The following is a 20,832-nucleotide window of genomic DNA, read 5'->3' as shown; positions in this document are numbered from 1 at the left end:
AATATTAGCATTGAACTCCTTTTGAAATGCCATTATTATTTAACCCACCCTGTCTGTCACCTGTGTGTTTTATAAAGGAGAGAAGCAATAGGAACTTGTCCCAGAACGCTGATTAAACCAGGTAGGAAATGAGATTGCATTTAAAAGCAGGTAGCAATACTGATGCCACTTTAAATTAAGCTTTAATTCTGTGGGCAGCAGCTGGTAGCCACACTTTCAGTATTCACTGCTGTAGGGTGCAGGCAGAAAATGAAGAGGAATGGATGATAACAGAACAAAATTGTCTCAATATAGTTTCTCTAAAACTCCGAATAATTCTAACACAGCTCAGCCTATACTCATTGCTCTTCTTCTGAAGAGGAAGATGCCTGCTCTGATTCACTGCTTAATCAAGCAGCAGAAGGCTCTCTAGCGTCTTGTGTGTTCTTGTGGCTTCTTAATTCCTTTTTGCATGTCTATCTAATGTATAGCCTTAAAATCACAATATATTTTTAAAAGATATCCGTGTCTGTGAGTTACTGTATGTAATCACACTTACTATTTGTAACTACGCGTCTATGGCTGCACCATGGAGGCGCATAGAATTAAACAGCAGCTCTCACACACACACACACACACTCAAGACGCAAAATCCGAGCAGCAGAACGAAGTGCTGCTCTTGCTTTTACTCCAGAACAGAGAAAATTTTAAGCTAATGTATATTTGGGTTTTGAATAAGCTTCCGCCCGTGGCCGTCAGTCTTGATTTAGACTAAATGAATCCCGGTAGAGTTGTAAAAAATAAAAATGCCCCAATCATGCGCCTCAGACGCATGGAAAGGCGTGCCTCAGAATGCGCTTAAATTTAAGTCTGTGCAGCGGTGAAGGACACAGTTCGCTTTGGATTTACACCTAGCGAGTTCCTCCAGAACACAAGCTGATGACGATTTGGATATGATTTTATTTCGCTGACATTCTCATATTCACACAGCGACATTTTTTTTGCTGATTTGAGCCGTATTTGCACCTGGAGGACGGAGGAATTGTGCCACATTGGAGCTTTCCGGTGCGCGTCAGCGGGCGACACAAAAGACTACCCACACGCAAGGTTCAGCCGTTTCCTGAATACCCATCCTCACGTGGCATAAATGAGATATTAACAGCTGGTGAATTTATAACCTGTTCTCACAGATCCTAATAAACCCAGAAACGTGTTTTGTGGAGTCGGTGGCCCTGAGGCGCGCACAAATCCCTCTGATGTGGATCTGTCACACTTTGTCAGTCTTTTAAATGGCTAAAGCCGGAAATCTTCTACCGACTGGACTCTATTTGAGGAGTTAAAACTTTTACTGTTTGTGTCTCGAACGACGCTTCCCACTTCTACACCAATTATGACCGAAAACAATGAGATGGAGTGCGACTCGGAGCTCCAGCGCTCTCCAAGCAATATGCCCATCCAACCAGTGACTTCCAAGGCAAGTACCTAAATTTGGAGTTTGGTTCTTTTTCAGATGCCATACAGATCATAACATACACGTATTTGTGCCTAACGAATCTAAAAAGAACAGTATCAGTAGACATAAGTGAGTGACTTTGCTGAGTAGTTAAATGCACACACTGAACTATTAATAAGAAGACTTATTTTATTCATTTTAAGTGTATTCTTCTCCTTTGATGGTTTTCTCCACCTGCATCTCCACCGTTTATGTAATACTAATAACAACACAATTGCAGTAGTATTCATCACGACTGCGTCACTATAGATGTAACCTCACACGTAAGGTGTGATGTCATACTGTCTCCCCGTGTCTCTCTTTCTGTCAAAATCCATTAGAAGCAGGCGCACACAAAAGGGTTCAAGTGTGTGTTTTTAATGACTATTAGGCAGCAAAACAAACATGTAATAATGGAAGTGTTTAATGCTTTTGTCCATTTGTTATTTTAATTTGCTTCTTTTTTGATGAGCTACAGTTTTTTTGCGGACATTGCAGCACTCACGCTGTTTCTTCTATGCTGGTAGCAAGTTTATATTGCAATAAATAAGACGCTGCATTTGCTTATGTGAATTTTGTGTCTGTCATATACACAGCTACTAGTGTGCATGTCTAAGATACAAATGCCCTTTCAGAGTGTCTTTATGAATCCATTTAATTTGTTCACTCAGCTATATAAACAAAGATTTGGGGCTGCCCTCCAAGCTGTGGAAGCTTTCCCGATGTCTGCTTCTTAATGGAAGGACACATAAGATCAACCAGCTTGATACAACTTTCCTTAAGTCAAATCTACCCTATGACTCTTTATGCCACCCACACACAAACACATGCACGCTGCTGACATGTTTGGAGGAAAGTGACACTCCGTGCAGCACAGTCACATACTTCACCAGCCTCAGACTGCCTCTGTGCTTCATCTAAATGTTTGATGTCCTCTTTGAAAGCATACAAGTTGACGTTGTTACAAGCAATTTTAACACCACTTACTCCAGGCGTTCTACTCCAGCTCTCCTCTTCTCACCAGCTGCTACTGGTGAAAACTGGGCGTGAGCCTGTTCCAAGCTGGACTGATTGGTATTCAAATGATTCACCGGTTCGCTCTGGCTTCATCGTGTCACAGCCCTCTATAATAAAAAAACCCCCATCAGTTTGATCATCTGCCTTTGGTCTTTCAATCTATTGAGTTCTCTGTGTGGGATAGATTCAAAATTAACCATCAACCTTTATGCTAGAGGAACTCATCCTTTTGAATGAATTAAATACCTGGCCATTGAAGTGTCAAAGTAAAAATGCAGAGTTTTTGTCAGCTTGGCTCTGGAGGCTGTTCCTCACATAAAAATACACAGCTACAGGGTGACATTTTTGAAGGAATCTAATCAGACACATAGTCATGTGTCCATGATGGTTTTTATTAGACAACAATGACAGGGAGGAAACGAAAGAGGTAACAGATGCTCCCCAAAATCCACCAGCAGCAAAATCCCACCAAAGATGGATATCGTAAATCAAGAACAGAGGAAAACAGTGCCAGAAGATTATGAGAAGAGGAAGCGCAGTCTCTCTTTCCAGCTCCCAACAATAATCTGTAGTGTATTGCCAAGCCTGGCAGAAATGTGAGTGGTGGAGCCAATTAGATGCCCGAGTAGCAGTCATCAGCCTATAGTGTTGCTCTTTTTGTGCAGAGTAGTTTGATCTCTCTGGGCTGTTGATGCTTTGGGAGCTTTTTCTGTGATGGAGGTGCACAGGTAAACATCTTCTCTCCTGGATGAACACACAGGATGATGTCTGAGCGCAGAGATATAAAGGCGTAAACATGTTTTTGGTTGATATACTTGTTTGTCAGCTTGCCCGCTGAGTAATGACAACTCCCACAATCCATCCGTGTGTCCACTTTGCATTCCTCATTAAACCCTCTTAAATGGATGTGAGCGCACAACACATACGCAGCTGACTGAGAGATGAAAGGTGACTGGCATTCCCTACAGTGAAGCTGAACTGTCTCAGTTTCAAAGCTAAGTTACAATTAATCTTAAAGAGCTTACATTCAAATGTATCTTTTTGTAATGGATGGCTTTCTTTTTACGTTGAAACGTCCAAAAAACTTTTTTTTTCTTTTGGCTATTCAGGAAAAGGCAGTTTAACAAGGCTGAGCTGTATCACCTTGTTTTCACTTTGTCCAAAACATCAACTGGGAACAGACAACCAGGAAGTGTGTTTTAAATAGTAGCCTATTATGTGTTCTTATACTAAAATAGTCTTGATTAAATAGTCTTGGTCTCGATTAAATTACAACCAGTTAGTTGTAATATCAGAGTCGTCAGGATTGTAATTAAAGCAGTATTTAAAACCAAAATAATAATAAAAGAAAGAAAGAAATAGAGCCTCCAGTCTAGCTAGTGGTTGTGTAAAAACTGGTACACTCAAAAAGGTGATGCAAGTGTGCACGTTAAGCACTATTTACTAAATTCAGCAGTGGTACTGAAGCAGCACTAAACAGAAGTGCAGTAGGCTCTATTAATGGTGCTACTACATTATTAGTCACCAATTTATCCTGATGGAAAAAATTTAAGTTGTGCCAAATTTCAATCCATAAAAAAACTATTGAGACATTTAACTGAAATTACCACCCAAACCGCAAACTTCATGGTCAGACTAAAAGAAAATGGATTTGGGTTTTTACCCCAGGTGGTAATAAACACCTCTGTAATGTAGATGGTTCTAAGAAAAAGCACCGTCTTTATCGACATCTCTTTTAATTCATTTAAGGATAAAGGAGTGGTTGCTGTGAAGACAGCATCGAAGACATCGAAGACAGCATCGAATGGGAGAGAACATTTCACTGCATCACTTTTGATGGATACACCAGTCATCATTTGTCATAAAGCAAGCAGGTTTTATCATGTGCACCTGCTCATGTTCACACAGGCCACAGTCATTACTGTCATTCAGGTTGAACTCTTCCTAATCATCTAGCAGGTGCATGATTTCTGGTGTTTTCGCTATATTTCGGATGTACAAACATCTTTAAAGTGACGCTCACACTTTTGGCTTTTTCTTCAGATGAAGGGGATATGACACAGATCAGATAGATGTGAGCAGGTAAGTAAGTCAAATCAGGAAGCTGAAGTGGGCCAAGGTCGTCTTTAATCAGTGTAACACCTTCACTGCTGTGATGTTTATTAATGTGACACTACAAGGAAAAGTGTGAGATGCTGAAATACTGGACACTAGAAACCCACAGGAGCACAAAAGATACTCCACACTGCTATTCCACAGAGATCATCTCTGCTGTTAAACAGTCCTTGAAAGTGATTGTGTGTGTGTGTGTAAATGATTGACGGTGTGTACATGCATGTGTGATAGTAGCAGAACGTAGGAGGCAGCCTGTGATTATGCATCTTTTCTCATGCACTGAGAGCAGGAATTTGCCAGGATGCCATGCATAATAAGAAATTTCGACCAACCCGAGAAATGTTGGGACATAAAACCGCTCCACATGTGCTCCTTGTAATCATAAATACAGCTGCTCGCTCATATTTTTATTCTATGTGATTCTTTTTCCCGCTGTTGTGTTTCACTTTAGTAAAATCTTCGCGTTTGTTCGGTTACAACTGTCGGAGAAGAGTTGAAGCCACACAGTGAAAATAATTATATGCTGAAATCCATGTACCTGGTATTTGATGGTGACAGTTTCCTCTGAAATGACATATTCTGCTGATGACCTAGAATTGGAGGGAGCCAGGAGACTGTGTCTTTCAGAGCGCAGTTATAACTCGGTTATCCTTCTTAAGGCTGAAATATCCTCACTTAGAACAAGGTCAGTCACTATGACGTGCATCATTGCAAAAAAAAAGAAAAGAAATGTACCTCGTTTTTTATAGCGCAACTAGCTGGAGTGATTAAAGTGGAAATTCAAGGGTAGACAAATTAAAATATTGATTTAAGGTCATATAGACTTGAATACTGGTTTTGACTTAAGGCATGGATCAATTGCAGTAACTGTTTTTTCCAATCTGTGCAGCACGTTTTCTTTACTACTGCTGATGGCAGAGCAGAAAATTGGCACACTTCAGGAGTGATGGGGAAGAAAGGGAATAAGTAAAAAAAAAAATAGCCCCCCCACCCTTGCACACCTATAGAGTTTTGACTTATAGTAATCCTACTGGTGTTACATTTCTAAACACTGAAAACATGTGATGCAGGCCCCACCCAGACCATCTCACCAAATTCCAGAGTGCCTATATTATCCTCATATTCCCAGTGGGACAAAGGCTTTGTTGTTGAGTCTTGACCTCTGGGCAGACTGGAGCATCCCATAAATATCTCAGACTGGCCCCATTAAATTTTGATGGCGGTATTCGAGTGACATAAAAGTCTTATCATTGAATTATGACTAGTCAATCCTTGCTGTTCCGCTGTGGAGAATTGATTTTGTACATTTATGCTGGCAACATGTGAGAAAGGCAGAGGTCTGTTGTAATACGGATCGAAGATGTGAAAATTGTGGGCTTTTACAGGTCTGCTGAGACAGCTCGTCAGTCTGCTTTGCAGCAGTGAGATAGGAGCTGCTCAAAGAAGACTGACTCTGCAGATGTGTGTAAATCTGTGCAATATTTTGCATTTTGCATCACATTATTAGTCATGTATGAGTCACAAAAAACGTTGATGGAGGAACATTAGCAGGCAAGACTTGATCCAAATGCGTCTTTTTAAGCTGAAACGGGTTGAGTATTACTTGGAGAAGTGCAGTTGGGGAAGAAGTGACAGAAGACTGAGGCAGGTCCCGTTGCAGGTCACAGGGATTTTCATAAAAGGAATAATCAATAAATAATCAGCTATAAATCTGGGATATATCGCTTCTGACTCATCGATATCAGCATCTCACCTCATGTGCGGTGGTGCACATGAATGTGCAGTGAAGCTCCACATCATACTTGATGTCACATCGGCCTTGAGTCAGAAGGATTATTCTTTCAGATAATGTTCAAATGGAAGAAAACGGGAATGCTTTTCAGACCCGCACACTGACAGATGATTAGATTAGCTGTAATTGAGACATGTGCTCTATAGCTGGAGCTGTTATGCCAGCACTCAGCCACTCTGATTGAAAGAGCTCTGCTCAAGGCTGTGATGCTGCACATAAAATATGAAGTCAAAACAACTTTGTACTGTTAACATCATTAAAAATATATTCCACCCCATTATATAGTTTATAAGTCGTAATGTTTCATGAATCATTTTGCTTACATTAGTAAGTCATTATTGAGAAAATATTACCAGGTTGCAAACATGTGGGTTTTGCTGTACCTGCTTCAACACCAAATTTATTTTACCCCTCATTAAAAAAATGAATTACTAATGCAATTCGAAACAGATCATTAGATGTTAATCATTATTTATTTGGTAAGCATAAATTAGATGCTTGTTCATCCTTACATGACAACTTTTTTAACATTTTTAATCTGACTAGAATAAGATCACATGCAACAAAGCAAAAGGCATCTCTGGCTTTAGACCTCTCTGCAATAAATCATTACTTGTTATTAATCTCTGGCTCTCTTCCACACCATGTCTCTTGTCTTGTCTTCCTCCCCTCACCCCAACTGGTCGGGGCAGATGGCCACCTCTGCCTAAACCTGGTTCTGCCAGAGGTTACTTCCTGTTAAAAGGGAGGTTTTCCTTTCCAGTGTCACCAAAGTGCTTGCTCATAGAGGGTGATATGATTGTTGGTTTTTTTTCCCTCTATGTATTATTAGAGGGTCTACTTCACAATATAAATGTAAGCAGCTGAGGCAGCTGATGTTGTGATTTGGCGCTGTATAAATAAAATTGAATTGAATTGAATCTCCCAAACTGAAAGTTTTAAGTCATGCATTAGGATCACTGTGGTGCATAGTTCAGTGAAACCCAGAAAACACATGGACATATCCAACGCACTAATTGCCTGCATCCAGGCTACCCGCCTGTGAACCTGCATCTATAAGCATCATAGAAGACATGCTGCACATTTCCTGCAGCTAACAACACTTGTGTGTCAAGAAGCTGCCATAAATAGGTGAACGAACACTTGCAGTGATTCAGCTTACAATAAGAAACCCTAAATCCCCAACCAGAAGCTAAGAAATGCAAATCCTGCAAAATGTCCTTGCCCAGATTATATGTATTTAACGAAGCAGTTGGTTACAAAGCGGCGTACTTTATTTCAAAGTTCTAAAAAATAAAGATAAGAATAACACCCTTCGGTGCTCAGAGATGTCTAACAGAGATATAATGAATTGTAGTAGTCCACAGCATACCTAATCTTCATCAATGTAATCTAATGAAGGGAAATAATTTCACAAATAGAGGAAGCATATGGAGTGTGCAAATGTACATTCAGTTACACTCCTACAGTTTTGTTTCTTTTGCGCTGCATCGATGTGTTCCTCACACACACAGACACACAGTCAAATAGACAAACTGTCTTCATAGCTTATTCCCAGACTCACAGAGCTGTAAACAACATGTCCCTGTTAAGTGATTATGTTTGGTGCTGAGCAGAATGAGCACAGACAGACAGAGCATGTGCGCAGAGTGTATGTAGCCTGCTGATGATCTGTCTCCTCGTCTGTCTGTGTTCATCCGTTCTTTCCTTGCGACGTGACCACACCCTCACACAGCGTTACCCCTTCCATCGCATGTCATTGTAACAAATGTCTGCCTGTCCCCTGGGAAACTAGCATCATCAACCGTACATAGAGCTGGAGGCAAATGTCAGGAACCATTCATTTATCTAGTCAATCAATGTTAGGCATTCTGTAGATAACTGATGTGATGCCTGTTGATGTGATGTTTTATCATTTGACTCTTAAGATTTTGAAATGCACTGAACTTAAAGAACTGGTTTGGTTATTACACCTAATGTAACAGTGTTCCTGCAAAAGCTGTTAAAAAGTTAACTGGTAACCGGCCAGAAAAATGATTGGGTATAAAAAGGAGCGTCCAGGATGAGTCTCTCAGAAGCAAAGATGGGCAGAGGTTCATGACTCAGGCAAAGGCTGTGTGGGCAGAGAAATCCACAAATCCAAGTTAACACTCTACCATACAAAGAATAAATTGTAAATATGATCCAGGAATGCTGCAACCATCTCTGGGGAATTTAAGCTATACTGAGGCAAAAAAGGAAACCTGTCTTCTTGTGTGGCCAGTCAAAATGTGATATTCTTTTTGGAAATAAAAGACACTTCTCCAACTTAGTGAGGAGAGGTACCATCCAGCACATATGATGTTGACAGCACACTATAAAGAACTGAACTCTGTAATTTTCCTGTCTATGCTTTCTGGCGGCCTTTCAAACATGTCTTGGGACACTGGCTGCTTTTTTACTCATTTTTTGCCCAGTGGTAGTACCTGACCATTTTCATAGGAGTGTTTTTTTACTTGTTAAGCCATTTAACACTGAACTATGAATCATTCAAGCACAAACTCAAGGTATGAACCAGTGTTGTTTAGACATAACAGACAACTTAGCAATGAACTAATTTTAAATTGTATCTTTAGGCACTTTGTTACTATCAGCCTATTACAAAACACAAAACAAGTGTAATTTTATTCCATTTCTTTATTTGAGTCCATGAAAAATGCTAAAAATGACACAGTTTGACAAACATAAAGTTGTATTTTTCTAACAACAAGGTGATTTCCAAACAGCGATTAGCCAAAATTTGAAATATTTCTGCTTCCTGTGTAGATTGTCCTTAAAAAAACCTGAGAAAGCATGACAAGAAAAAAAGAAAAAATGTCAGTTCTGAAAGCTTTCTACAGAAGATGAACACAAAGTCCTGAAGAAAGCAAAGACCTGACAGAGTACCTGAGAGATGCATCCAATGCACACTGCCAATGCAGTAAAACTATACTTGGACAGAAAAACAAACATTGGAGCACCACTAGTCATGGATTGACCTCCCCAGAACCTGGATATTAACATTACTGAAACAGAGTGGGATCATCTTGAGTGAGAATGGAACCAAAGGCAGCCAACATCCAAAGAAGAGCTTCAAACGTCCTTAAAAAAGCCCAGAGAAACATTTCCTGAAAAATACTTGACAAGAAAACTAGTGTAAGAGAGCTCGGACCATACCACATACTGACTTTCAAGCTTGTTATAATATTAAAGCATCTGGATTTTATCTCCATGCCAGATTTTATCTCCATCTGGCATGCATTTTTCATGAATGTTTGCAGATATGAATTGCCACACTTATTTCTCATTTTCCTAATCTTCCTAATCAACTTTCTTCATCTTTTGTAAAGAACTTCAGAAGATCTGTACTGATATGGGTTTCCATTAGCTTCGATGGCATGGGCAACTTGCACATCTACCGGGGGACCTTGCTGCATATTGATGCTTAATAATACAATATGTACAGGCTTTAAAGCAGCTATTCTTACAATCCAGACAATGCGCTTTTCAGGGTAGTCCTTGCTTTTTTCATGATGCCAAACTACACGTTGTACATAAAGCACCATTATTCTGTAATAAAAGTCTGGGTGCTGCATAATAACCCTTTACCTGTGTGTATTCACACATGTTGTTGGTGTGTGAGTTGAACCACTTGTGCTCACTGCAACCGTGTGGCCTCTTTAGTGGAGCCGGCGCTCACTTTAAGGGCCCTGGTGATGGGTTGTTGATAGATGATCGGGCTGAATAAACTCTTGTTTTGTTTTATCACAAGAGTCCTTCTGTCACTACCACTAAGCGAGTACAATTTATACGCATAAGAAAAAGCTTATCTTGTTCAACCAAAAGCACAAGCACCCCTTTAAAAATATGAATTCGATCTCGCTGAAGGGGACAGGCAGCTCTTTTATTAATGTGTTGTTTCCTTATGAGGTGATATTGCTTTACATGAGTCAACTTCTTTCCCTAAGGTGTACTGATCTGAACAGAGTGTGATGTTTATGGATTCCGGGATATTGTCTGTGCTGTCTTGAGGGCACATTGGACATTTGTTATTGCTTCTTGCTTATCTCGTGTTTATTTTTAATGCATTATCTTTGTCCCCATGTCTGTCGATGTGCGTCCGTGGGTTCAGCTCCAGAGACTAAAACGCTCATTATCCTTCAAGACCATGATGCGCAGTAAGAGCGTGGAGAACTTCTTCCAAAGGTCCTACAGCGATGCCCGCCTGCCCCAGGATTTTATCACTGAACCACCGCCTCCATCCCCCCCTCTGATGCCTGGCTCCCCACTTGTTGGTGACCGGTCACCATCAATTTCACCATCTCGCAGTCCCAACCCCTCCATCTCCTCCCACTCGCCCTCACTCAGCCTTTCTCCATCACTCCCCGCCAAGCCTCCCCGACCCCAGATTACCCACTGTTTCCAGGACCACATCTTTCGAAAGCCCACCAACTGCCAGCATTGCAAACACATGATAGTAGGTAAGGTGCCTGATATTCTCACTGGACATGGTCTTTGGTGATACACTTACTCATGAAAACTAAAGACTGAAGAGTTTAGATGAAAAACTTTGAATTTTGTGTAAAATTATTATTCAGGACCTATGATTTATTACCACTTATGTGATTTTAAATTTCCTGTAAAGATGAGAGAGTTGGTCATATGAACAAGCAAGAAAATTTGGACAAGTAATTGGTCTTACTTCTTTTTTTCCCCCAAATCTAGTTGGAAGTAGGCAAGTGGGCAAGTGCATCTGGACAATTGTGGAACTTTCCACTCACCATTAAATTTACTTCACTTAAATCCATGCAGACCCTTGCATATTTGAAAGCACAGAGACTACAAATGTGGTGTCAGTCTTCTCATACAGCTCCATATCAGACAGAAAACGAGCATATTTAAGGTGCTCAATTACCTCAAGTGGTACAAATAAACAAAATAATAATGATTTCCTGAGAAAAGTGAAGTTTTTAAATCTCACCTCACTGCTTCCTTCTTTTTTCTCTCCTCGATTTAAGTCATTCAATTAGATCTGGACTTTGCTATAGCTCTAGTGCAGATGTACGCTTTTGTTCACCTCTAAGTGCTACTAGCTTCTAGTATTTCTGCTAAATCTACTTCCTGTCACTGTGACTGATTACAGTCTCCAACCTGCTCCCCCGTGTTTGCTCCTGTGCAGTTTTTTGAAAATTTATTGTTGCATCCTTAGTGGGTTTATTTATGCAACGCATCACTTCGCTCTAGATTTATCTCTGCAGTCCCGAAACAAAGTGTAGCCTCTTTCTCATAAGCTGTTAAACTAATTTTATTTCTCTCTCTAAAACCACTATTTTTCTTGAGCAACCCAATTTATTTGATTGTTGTTTCTGCTCTAATACAGACCTGTCGATATAATCCCCATCTGTGACAAATTCAGAAATCAGTGATCTTTGTTTTCTAGGATAATAAGGACTCAACTCCTCAATCCCTAAAACATGAAAAGAGGATTTCTAAACATATAACAAATGGGAAGAAAACAACTGGAGTCTCAGGAGACTTTAGCTCTCAAACACTTAAAAATACAAACGTAAATGACTCAATGCCAAATCGATTATAATTAAAATATGTCCAGCTGCTTTCCAATCTCTTTAAGTTGTTTTGCAAGAAGAGCTGTTCATTATGAAGCTGTTAGTGTGAGCTCTGGTTGCAGTGCCAGCCTGATAAAACTGGGACAGGGTTTGATTTCATTCTCCACCTGAACAGAGAAAAACCTGCACATATGATGTAAGGGCCACTTTGTTCTGTTAGCACTTTCTGCCGAGTGCACATCTGTCGCCTGCTGATTTTTTTTTTCTTTTTGTGACTGCTTCAATGTCAGTGTCCCCTGCTTTCATTCTCTCTTCTTTATCCCACTCTGCAGGAAACTCCAAACAAGCTCTACGGTGTAAAACGTGCAAGATGGCTGCTCACCTGTGGTGCACCTCAGAACTATCGCAGCAACCGTGTCATGGGAAGGTTCGAAATACACACACCAAGAGTTTGATGTTGCCCTCATTTATAGCACTGAGAGTTTCTCTCAGCATAGTCACTAACTGCACACTTTGGTCTGCTCAACTCTTTTAAACTGATTCTGTTCCCTGATTTAGCACTCTTCAGTGGAAAGTGATTGTTGCTTTCATGTTTTTCCATTGCACTTCATGCCAGGCTATTGCTATGATAAACCATCTTCTTCTGTGAAATGAATAGGAAACATAAAAAAGTAGCATTGGCTTTGTTTGTGTGTGGATTGCAAGAATAGAATGGCTACTTATTACTTCTCGTGTTCATTTTTGGCAAGAAAGCAAATATTTCAGTGATTCATTGAAATAAACGTGTTAACATACAGCCAAATGACACACCGACATGAGGCTCTGGGTAGTGTACTTAATAAACTGATAATCACCATAAAGCAGTTTAAAAGAAGTCTTGGCAGTTTGCTGGTCTGGAACATTCAGGTGGGTTTAAAACAAAGCTGCAATTTTTCAATGAGTGCAAATCCGGCAAATTCATTCCAAGAGAAATTTTAAAAAATCGAAAAAAACAAACAAACAAGCACTACATCTCAGACTCTACAGGCCTCAGTTAGCACATTAGATTTGTTCAACTCCATGACAGTATAATTAGAAAAAGACTGAACAAGTATGGCTTCTTTGGAAGATTGCCACAATAAAGCCTATTCTCTCTAAAATCAACATGGCAGGGTGGCTTATATTTGATATATTGGATATATCAGAACAAACCCACTATCAAGCATGGTGATGAACAGCTTGTTTTGTAGCCATTGAAGCCACCTGGGCACCTTGCAGTTATTGACTCAACCATGAACTCGCGCGTATATCAGTGTTCCAGAGTCAAACGTGAGGCCACTTGTCTGACTGAAATTAGGTCACGCAACAGAGCAATGATCCCAATGATCCCAAGCACAGCAGCAAATCTACAACAGAAATGCTGAAAAAGAAAAGAATGAAAGCATTCCAGTGGCCCATTCACAGCCCAGACCTTAAGGGAACCATAAGAAAGCTGTGCGCAAACAAATGCCCGCAAACCTCAATGAACTGAAGCAACACTGTAAAGAAGAGTGAGACAAAATTCTCCACATGGATGCGAGATACTAATAGAGTCATATGGAAAACAATTACTTCAAGTTATTGCTGCTTAAGGTGGTTCCACAAGCAATTGAATCATGGGCTCTACTTAGTTTTTCACAGGCCTGCATAGAGGCCCAGAGGGGCAATGAAACAACCTCCATATATGCAGTTTATTGCATCTCCTCATTGCTCTTAATCAAAGCAGGAGAGTGCAAAGCTAGAGTGATCCGTAGGACTACAAGAGTCCCGTTAACTGGAAATATGCAAGGTGTTCATGCTGTGGACCTCATTAACATAGAAGACATTTAGGGAAGGCCTTATTTTTCGAGTCATGTTGCAACATGCTCGCACATTTGCAACAAAGAAGTGACTAAATGTGGAAATTGTTAAGAGGTTGACATTTTATTTTCTGATTTGTTATCTGATGTTCAGTTTCACAACTCCAATCATTGTTTTGTCATATTACCAACACACTTTGGATTACAAGCATGAATTGAAAACCTGACCACAAAACCCTGTGCACTCTGCAATTAATTTAATTTTTTTAATAGAATAGCTTTAGGTACAGCGTTAATGGGACAGAAAGAAAACCCCCCCACAGATGAATCAGTATTGTATCACATCAAACACATTTAGGTTATTACATCAACACACAGACTCACACGTATAAACACTGAAACACTCTTGACCTGCAGGCAGTCATTTTTGCTCACCATATGTGCAGTTTCAGTTAAATTGCTGAAAAAACACAGATCCATATGGGAGAAGGAAAAGTGCTGTTTTGAAGCTGTGAAGTGCTGATGCTACTGAAATAAAACAATTAATCATTGCACCATCCTTTTAGGGCCATCATTAGCAATGTTTAATTTTCTTTACTACTGCTTACATAAAGAGTATTTCGCACACTTGCGGCGTAACGGTTAGATGTTACAATGTGGATTTTTTTTTTGTTATCATGAAAAATGTAATATTATGACTGTTTGAAGGACAATGGTAGAAGGTGAGTATGATTCACTAGGCAGAAAATTGGGAGTGATTTCAGACACAGCTTTTGTGTTTATCCTCTAGTGTAAAGCAGAGGACATTAGCATGCAGCAGGAGGCGAGACCTTCTGAGAGCCACTTGGAAAATTTTAAGAGCGCTGTACTGAAGAGAGCTCAGTGCAGTTTGACAGCAGTGCACAAACAGAGAGGGGGAAAGGTAGGGGAATGATGAGGGCAGCGAAAGCTAAAATATCATCAGAGCACAATCTGGGTGTGTTTGTGGAGAACAAAGGTAGCCACTTATTGCCTTTGATCCGCTGAGTGTTTCTCTCTTCAACATAATATGACAAAGTGAGTGGCTCATTTGCAAGTCAAGGCAAAGACAAACCGATATCTCAGCTGAAACTCTCACTGTGCTTAATTCGGTGTGAAATTGCAGTCGTGCTGACACATACACACGGAGAATCACATGTCCATGTCTGTGTCTAAGTCATGCGGCCACAAGTAGTGGTTGAGTGAATTTATTGTTCATGATTAGCAGCAGAGAGAGCTCATACGTGGCTTTGCTTATTTTGTTCTTTCCTGGAGCAAGTGAGCCCAGTTAATTGTTTCACTTACATTTTGTACGTGTTCTGTATGAATGCTCACTACAGCACTACAAAGAGATATATGTTGAGCTATGTGTTGAGTCTATAAACAAGAAGTTATGGCAGCTGATAAAACCCCTTGTGCTCTGTTCTCCCCTCCATTAGTCGGGAGCATTCAAGCGAAACTTCAGCTCGCCGATGCTCGTCAATGACCAGTTGGCTGTCGTCAAGGAAGTTCAGCCAAGCCAAGGTGAGCGCAGTCCGAGTGTGCATGTGGTTGTATGAGTGAATCCGCTGGTTGGGTTTGCTTGTGTCCCTGTGCTTTTGTTTCGTGACGTTGCTCTTGTCCAGCCTTTTGGGTTTTACTTTTCGATTTTTCGATTTTATTTTTTTTGCACTTTTGCTTGTAATGTAATAAAAAACAGAAATGTCTTCACCTCACCTGGCAACGGACGAATGTGAAGTGGAAAAAGATAAAGAGAAGGAGACAAATTCAGTTTCACTTGGAGGTGATGGACCGTCTCTACGCTGAAAGTATGTGAATAAATATTTATAAGTTCTAATGTTTATGTTTTTATATCTCTGTTTATGAGTTGTGCTGTATATCCTTGGACTGGTGAAGAGGATTAATTTATTAGATAGGCACCACAGTTGCATGTTTAAAAATTCATAAACATTGAAATGCTGCCCACGTTTTTGATTGATGGTAACCCCAAATTCACAAACATCCACCTTATTTCATTCAGCAAATGCTGGGAATAAATTTCAAAGAAAATTATATTTTTAATCAGTTTTCAGGTCAGTGTTTGTCCGTTCAAGGCCAAATCATAGTGGTACGAGTTGCTTTTACAACCACTGGACCAAAGTGCTTAAATTTGTTCTTCCTTTTATTGTCACCGCTGAAATGCAGCTTCATTTTTCTTTGTCATACCTTTGGAAGAACACCTTTGAACGTGACACAGTCATCTGCCGTAATGCATGACTCACATCAGGGTCGGCGCCCCATGCTGTCACTTGCTTGTAGTACTCATGAGTCAGGGTACAATGAACCTACAACTCCATCATCACCTCGAGCTCAGCACCATGATGCCTGGGACTTTGCCAGGGCCAGCTGAGAGTGCAACCTGCCAAGCTCACAATCACACATTACACAGTGTGCTCATAATTATGCTAACAAAAGGCTTGGTAAAATGTTTACACACATTCATATCAGACAACAGTTTTCATTTTGTATTTACTCACAGACCCCCTTAATTTCCCATCAAGTACCTCCTGGCCACAATTTACTGTTCTCATATCAAACCTCATTTATGAGTCTGGTAGTTGCGGGAACTTAACGGTCTACGTTGCAGTCTTGCAGTGATGATTCATATGTGATGAATGTGAAAAGGATTTCTCTGTTTAAATGTTAAGGTTAAATCTGCCAAAGAGAACCTGATACTGATGATATTCTCGGGTCAGAATGTTATCAGTTAACTGATAATTTACAACATTATAATAAAAACAGACCTGAAGCTACTTTACATAAAAACTATCTTTCCAGTCTCAAAAGGAACCTTAAGGATCTAAAAAAAACTAATTATTTATATGGAGCAGTGGCGTGTAGAGTCTCTAAGCTTGGCTTCCCATCCCATCATTTACTCATCTGCAATTAACTTCTCTCTGCAGAAATACCTTCTTCAGTCAGTGTAATGAGCTTTATCGACTCTAAATACCTGACTTAATCATACTAAATAACACATTGCTGCACAATTTCTCCTGTATACAGAAGAAATGACTTTAGTATGAAACTACAGGTGATTTCAACTCCATCCTGCACAGGCACACGCACACTGAGACACATCTGGCCCTGCAGCAAAATCCCTCTACCCTCCTTCTGTTGAGCTGGATGGGGAAAATCTAATTCCCAACTTCAGAAATAGTGTGATAGCACCCAAGCACTGCTGTCTACATGAAAAGCAGCGAAGACTTTCAGAAGATTTCCATATTTTACATTTCGTCTCTTATTCCCTTTCTACTCTTTCTACAGTTTCACATCTGTTAAAGCTATTAAACTAAGACACATCTCTTGCCACTAAGTTAAATAAATCAAAGCATGTTAATTCATTGGAATGTCTTCATTTTCTTTTGAATTTTTGGCTGCTGTCCTCGCAGCTCTAAAGTAGGCCACTTTGGTTCAGGACTGACTGTGTTACAGCAGTTATATTTAAACCCCTTGGTTCCTCCAGATTGGCACAGGCACAATAGTCATGATGTACAGTGTAATCTCAGCGTGTAGCCCTGATTGTAGTGTGTCCGAAGTCTTTTAGTGAATAATTTACGTGTCTGTGTGTGGTTTCAGAGGCACCGCGGATGCGAGTAGACCCTGTGTATGCCGCCTTGCGCTACGGGACGTCCTTGGCACAGATGAGTCGCTCCAGTTTTGGCAGTTTGTCAGAATCACCAACGCGCAGCTTGGTATGACATCATAGGCCTGTGGGTGGGGGTAGAGGACAGTTCAGTCCCGTGTGTTTGACACAATAAACAACACTGGTCCGTTAGCTAACTTACTTATTATATTAAGAGAACTGACAGTGACATTTCCTTGTTAAGCCATATTTTGTAAAGGGTGCATATGGTTTTTTTTTTATTGAATTATTAAGAGTTAATACATTTAAGAATGCTTTAGATTCAGATTTATTAGGTATTATCAGAACAGCCATTAAATTGGAAGAAAATCTTTAACATAACAATATTCTTGTCTTCTTAGCTACCTTTTTTAGTCATAATATAAACATGGAGACTAATTCAAAAAGCTCTCCGAATCCTCTGAAAAACAGCTGCAAGCCATCTAAATCAAACTTGTAAACCCTGAATAAATGTTGCGATATCGGAAAGTAACAGTTCAGCTACAAATATTTGAGACTGATCTGTGTACAGCTTATAAGCAGCAAATATGAAGCAACAGCCAAGAGATGTTTACTGCTGCTCAACATTGGACCAAACACCTCGCCTCACCAAAATGTTGCAAAATGTTGTCTGTTTATACACATTTGAGACTGATAGAAAGCTTCTCATCTAACTTCTCCACTGAAAAGAATGTGCATGCTTGCTAAAATGTAAAATGTTCACATTTTGTGAACCACAGGTATCTCTGAAACCTGTTGAATACATGAACTTCCAGCATACTGACTGACAACAAGGTCACCCACTATCAAATGCATCCTCTCTGGCCTCCTGGTGCTGATATTTTATTGCTTCCTCTCTATGTTCTTATTTGAGGGGGAGGGAGGAGAGGAGAGGCAACAGAGACAGTCCAGCATGGAGGAAGAATTTACTCAGGAGACAGGGGGTAAAGACGTCTCTGTGTCTGTGCCTTGATGTATGTGGATATGCACATGCGCTGCATGCCCTTGCCTATGTGTGTCTATGCAGATGTTGTGTCGCGCATAACTTTCTGTGCGTGAGAGAGAATTACTGTGGCTGCTTGTAAAAAAACAAAAACAAAAACAATAAAACGAGTGCTTATGTGTGTGATTAGCGACTTTTAAGACATTTTCTCGCTGATTCCAGATGATCCTATCCCCGAGCCAGAGATCGAAAAGGAGGTAGACGAGAGCAGCGAACAAACTCAGACTGCAGAGGAGAAGGTACCGCTTTGTTTAATCCACCTGTACATACTTTCATCCCTTGTTGCTCTATTCCTCAAGCGTGTATTTCTGTCTCACTGCCTCCCCTTCCTGCATCTCCCTGTAACCAGGTGCCCAAGCGCATTGAAGTCCACTCTATCCACACCTATGTAGCGCTCTACAAGTTTCTGCCTCAGGAACCAAATGACCTGGAACTACAGTGAGTAAAAGCAAAACAACCTGACTATGTGCAAGGATTTTTATAGCTATATGCGTGTGCATGTCCAGGAGTGCTTGTGTGCAATTGCTTTTTTTAGCATTGCGTGTGCAAATATGGTCGGTTTTTGTTCGTGTTTTGCCCCGGCTGTTGTTCCTGCAGGATGAAAATGTCCCCACCATCTGCAAAGGACGGTGCCAGGGCGCCCTTAAGGACGACTAATTATAAACTCAAAGCCCATCACTGTCCCCACGCAGAACTAGTGACTGAGCTGTGTTCCCAGCAGGGAAGGGGATAAAGACACTGAACAACTGAGAGATGAAAGGGAGGACATGCATGAGAGGAAATGGCATAGAGCGGAAGATTATCAGAGAGAGAAAGAGAGAAAACAGATGGAGAAAGCAGAGCGCTGTTGTCAAAGTTAAAGCCCAAATACAAGAAAGTAAGATCAGACCATTGTGGATGGCAGAAGTCAAAACATGTACCATATTCCAGACAGGTCGATTTTAACAAACCAGTACATGGATATGAATTCTGCAAAAATTATTATCAGAAATTTGATAGTTTAATCACCTAAAAAAAAGATAATTTTTATGTGGGCAGAATCTCAGTTATCTAATCAGTGTGTATTATATTTGTAGTGATGATGAGTATAGGTGGTTTGACTATAATGGCTCACAAACACACAGCTTACATGAGAATGAGTGGGTTTGGGGGGATTTACATTTATTTGGATTTGATTTGTAAGGACTGACAACCTGTCCATGATGTACCCCGCCACTTTCCCACTTTCAGCCAGGATGTGCTCCACCCCAGCTGGTTTCAACCATTTTAGGATAAGTGGTTAAGACAGATGAGGTCAGACAGTAGTCTCCACGGATTATGATGTTTACAGATGACATTGTGATCTGTAGTAAGAGTAGGGAGGAGGAGAAAGACAGAGGTAGAGAGGTAGAGGTATGATCCGGAGATAAGGAAGACAGAATATCTGTGTGAATTAGAGGGAAGTAGTGAAGGTGGATTAGTTTAAATACCTAGAGTTAACCATCCAAAGTCATGGACAGTGGACAAGAGAGGTGAAAAAGAGAGTTCAAGAAGCGGGAGTGGGTGTAGACAAGTGTCAGGAGTGATTTGTGACAGACAGATAGCAGCAAGAGTGAACCTGTTGTGATGTATAATTTTGAGAGAGAGAGAAAAAAAAGCTGTAGGTGGCAAAGTTGAAGATAACATTTTTGTTTGGACTGAATGGAGGGAAAATTATCAGAGTATATCAGAGGGAACGCTCAGGTTGAGCAGTTTGGAGACAAGGTTGAGAGGATTTGAACAGAGATGAAAAACAGCATATTGGTTATATTGGACCAAGGATTTTGAATATGGAGCTGACAGGCACGAGGGAAAGAGGAAGACTAAAGAGAAGGTTTATGGTTGTAGTGATGGAGAGATGGAGGCAGATGACCCGCTGTGGCACCTTCTCAAGGGAGAGGTTGAAAGAAAATGAAAAGATGGACAGAAATGGATGGAATTTAGATAACATTTGTACTTATTACAATGATAATACATATGTAGTGGCTTGCGTTTCATCTCTGAGTAGCTTTTTTCATAGATTTCTTTGAGACTGAATAGCAGCTAATCTCACCACTAGGCATTGTGAGGATTTTTACAAAGAAACCTATCTGCTCTTTCTGATGCCCTCCATATTGTCAGGAAATATTGTACATGTAAAATATAGTATTTAAAAATTGAAATAGCAACAGTAAAGGTATAAAAATACTAGCATTGTTAAGTTAGAACCACTATCCACTATCTATTACTACCAGGAAACTGCTAAAGTTGTCTAATTCTGCTGTTAGAAATATACAATATAGATATAAATGCTTAGTTAGATACACAATATAGGGCACGAAAACCTTTATAAAAG

The 20,832-nt window shown here is 40.2% G+C and overlaps 1 protein-coding gene across 2 annotated transcripts in view; it reads left to right on the top strand.

Annotated features, from left to right (window-relative positions):
- The first annotated feature begins 825 nt into the window (after nucleotides 1-825).
- The window catches only part of LOC102215711 (SH3 and cysteine-rich domain-containing protein 2-like), a 26,572-nt gene continuing 6,565 nt past the window's right edge, over nucleotides 826-20,832 (top strand). Inside the window, exons 1-8 of one of the 2 annotated variants that reach the window (XM_005726107.1) lie at nucleotides 826-1,453; nucleotides 10,546-10,894; nucleotides 12,313-12,407; nucleotides 15,255-15,339; nucleotides 17,431-17,546; nucleotides 18,351-18,420; nucleotides 18,642-18,718; nucleotides 18,829-18,917. In XM_005726107.1, the coding sequence (XP_005726164.1) occupies nucleotides 1,370-1,453; nucleotides 10,546-10,894; nucleotides 12,313-12,407; nucleotides 15,255-15,339; nucleotides 17,431-17,546; nucleotides 18,351-18,420; nucleotides 18,642-18,718; nucleotides 18,829-18,917 (965 nt within the window). In that variant the 5' untranslated portion in view covers nucleotides 826-1,369. The remainder of the gene's footprint in view (nucleotides 1,454-10,545; nucleotides 10,895-12,312; nucleotides 12,408-15,254; nucleotides 15,340-17,430; nucleotides 17,547-18,350; nucleotides 18,421-18,641; nucleotides 18,719-18,828; nucleotides 18,918-20,832) is intronic. The other variant, XM_005726108.2, reaches the window with a different exon arrangement.

Source organism: Pundamilia nyererei, unplaced genomic scaffold (assembly GCF_000239375.1).
Source record: "Pundamilia nyererei isolate P.nyererei 1_Seehausen unplaced genomic scaffold, PunNye1.0 scaffold00018, whole genome shotgun sequence".
Lineage (NCBI taxonomy): Eukaryota > Metazoa > Chordata > Actinopteri > Cichliformes > Cichlidae > Pundamilia > Pundamilia nyererei.
This window is presented reverse-complemented; position numbering and strand designations above follow the sequence as displayed.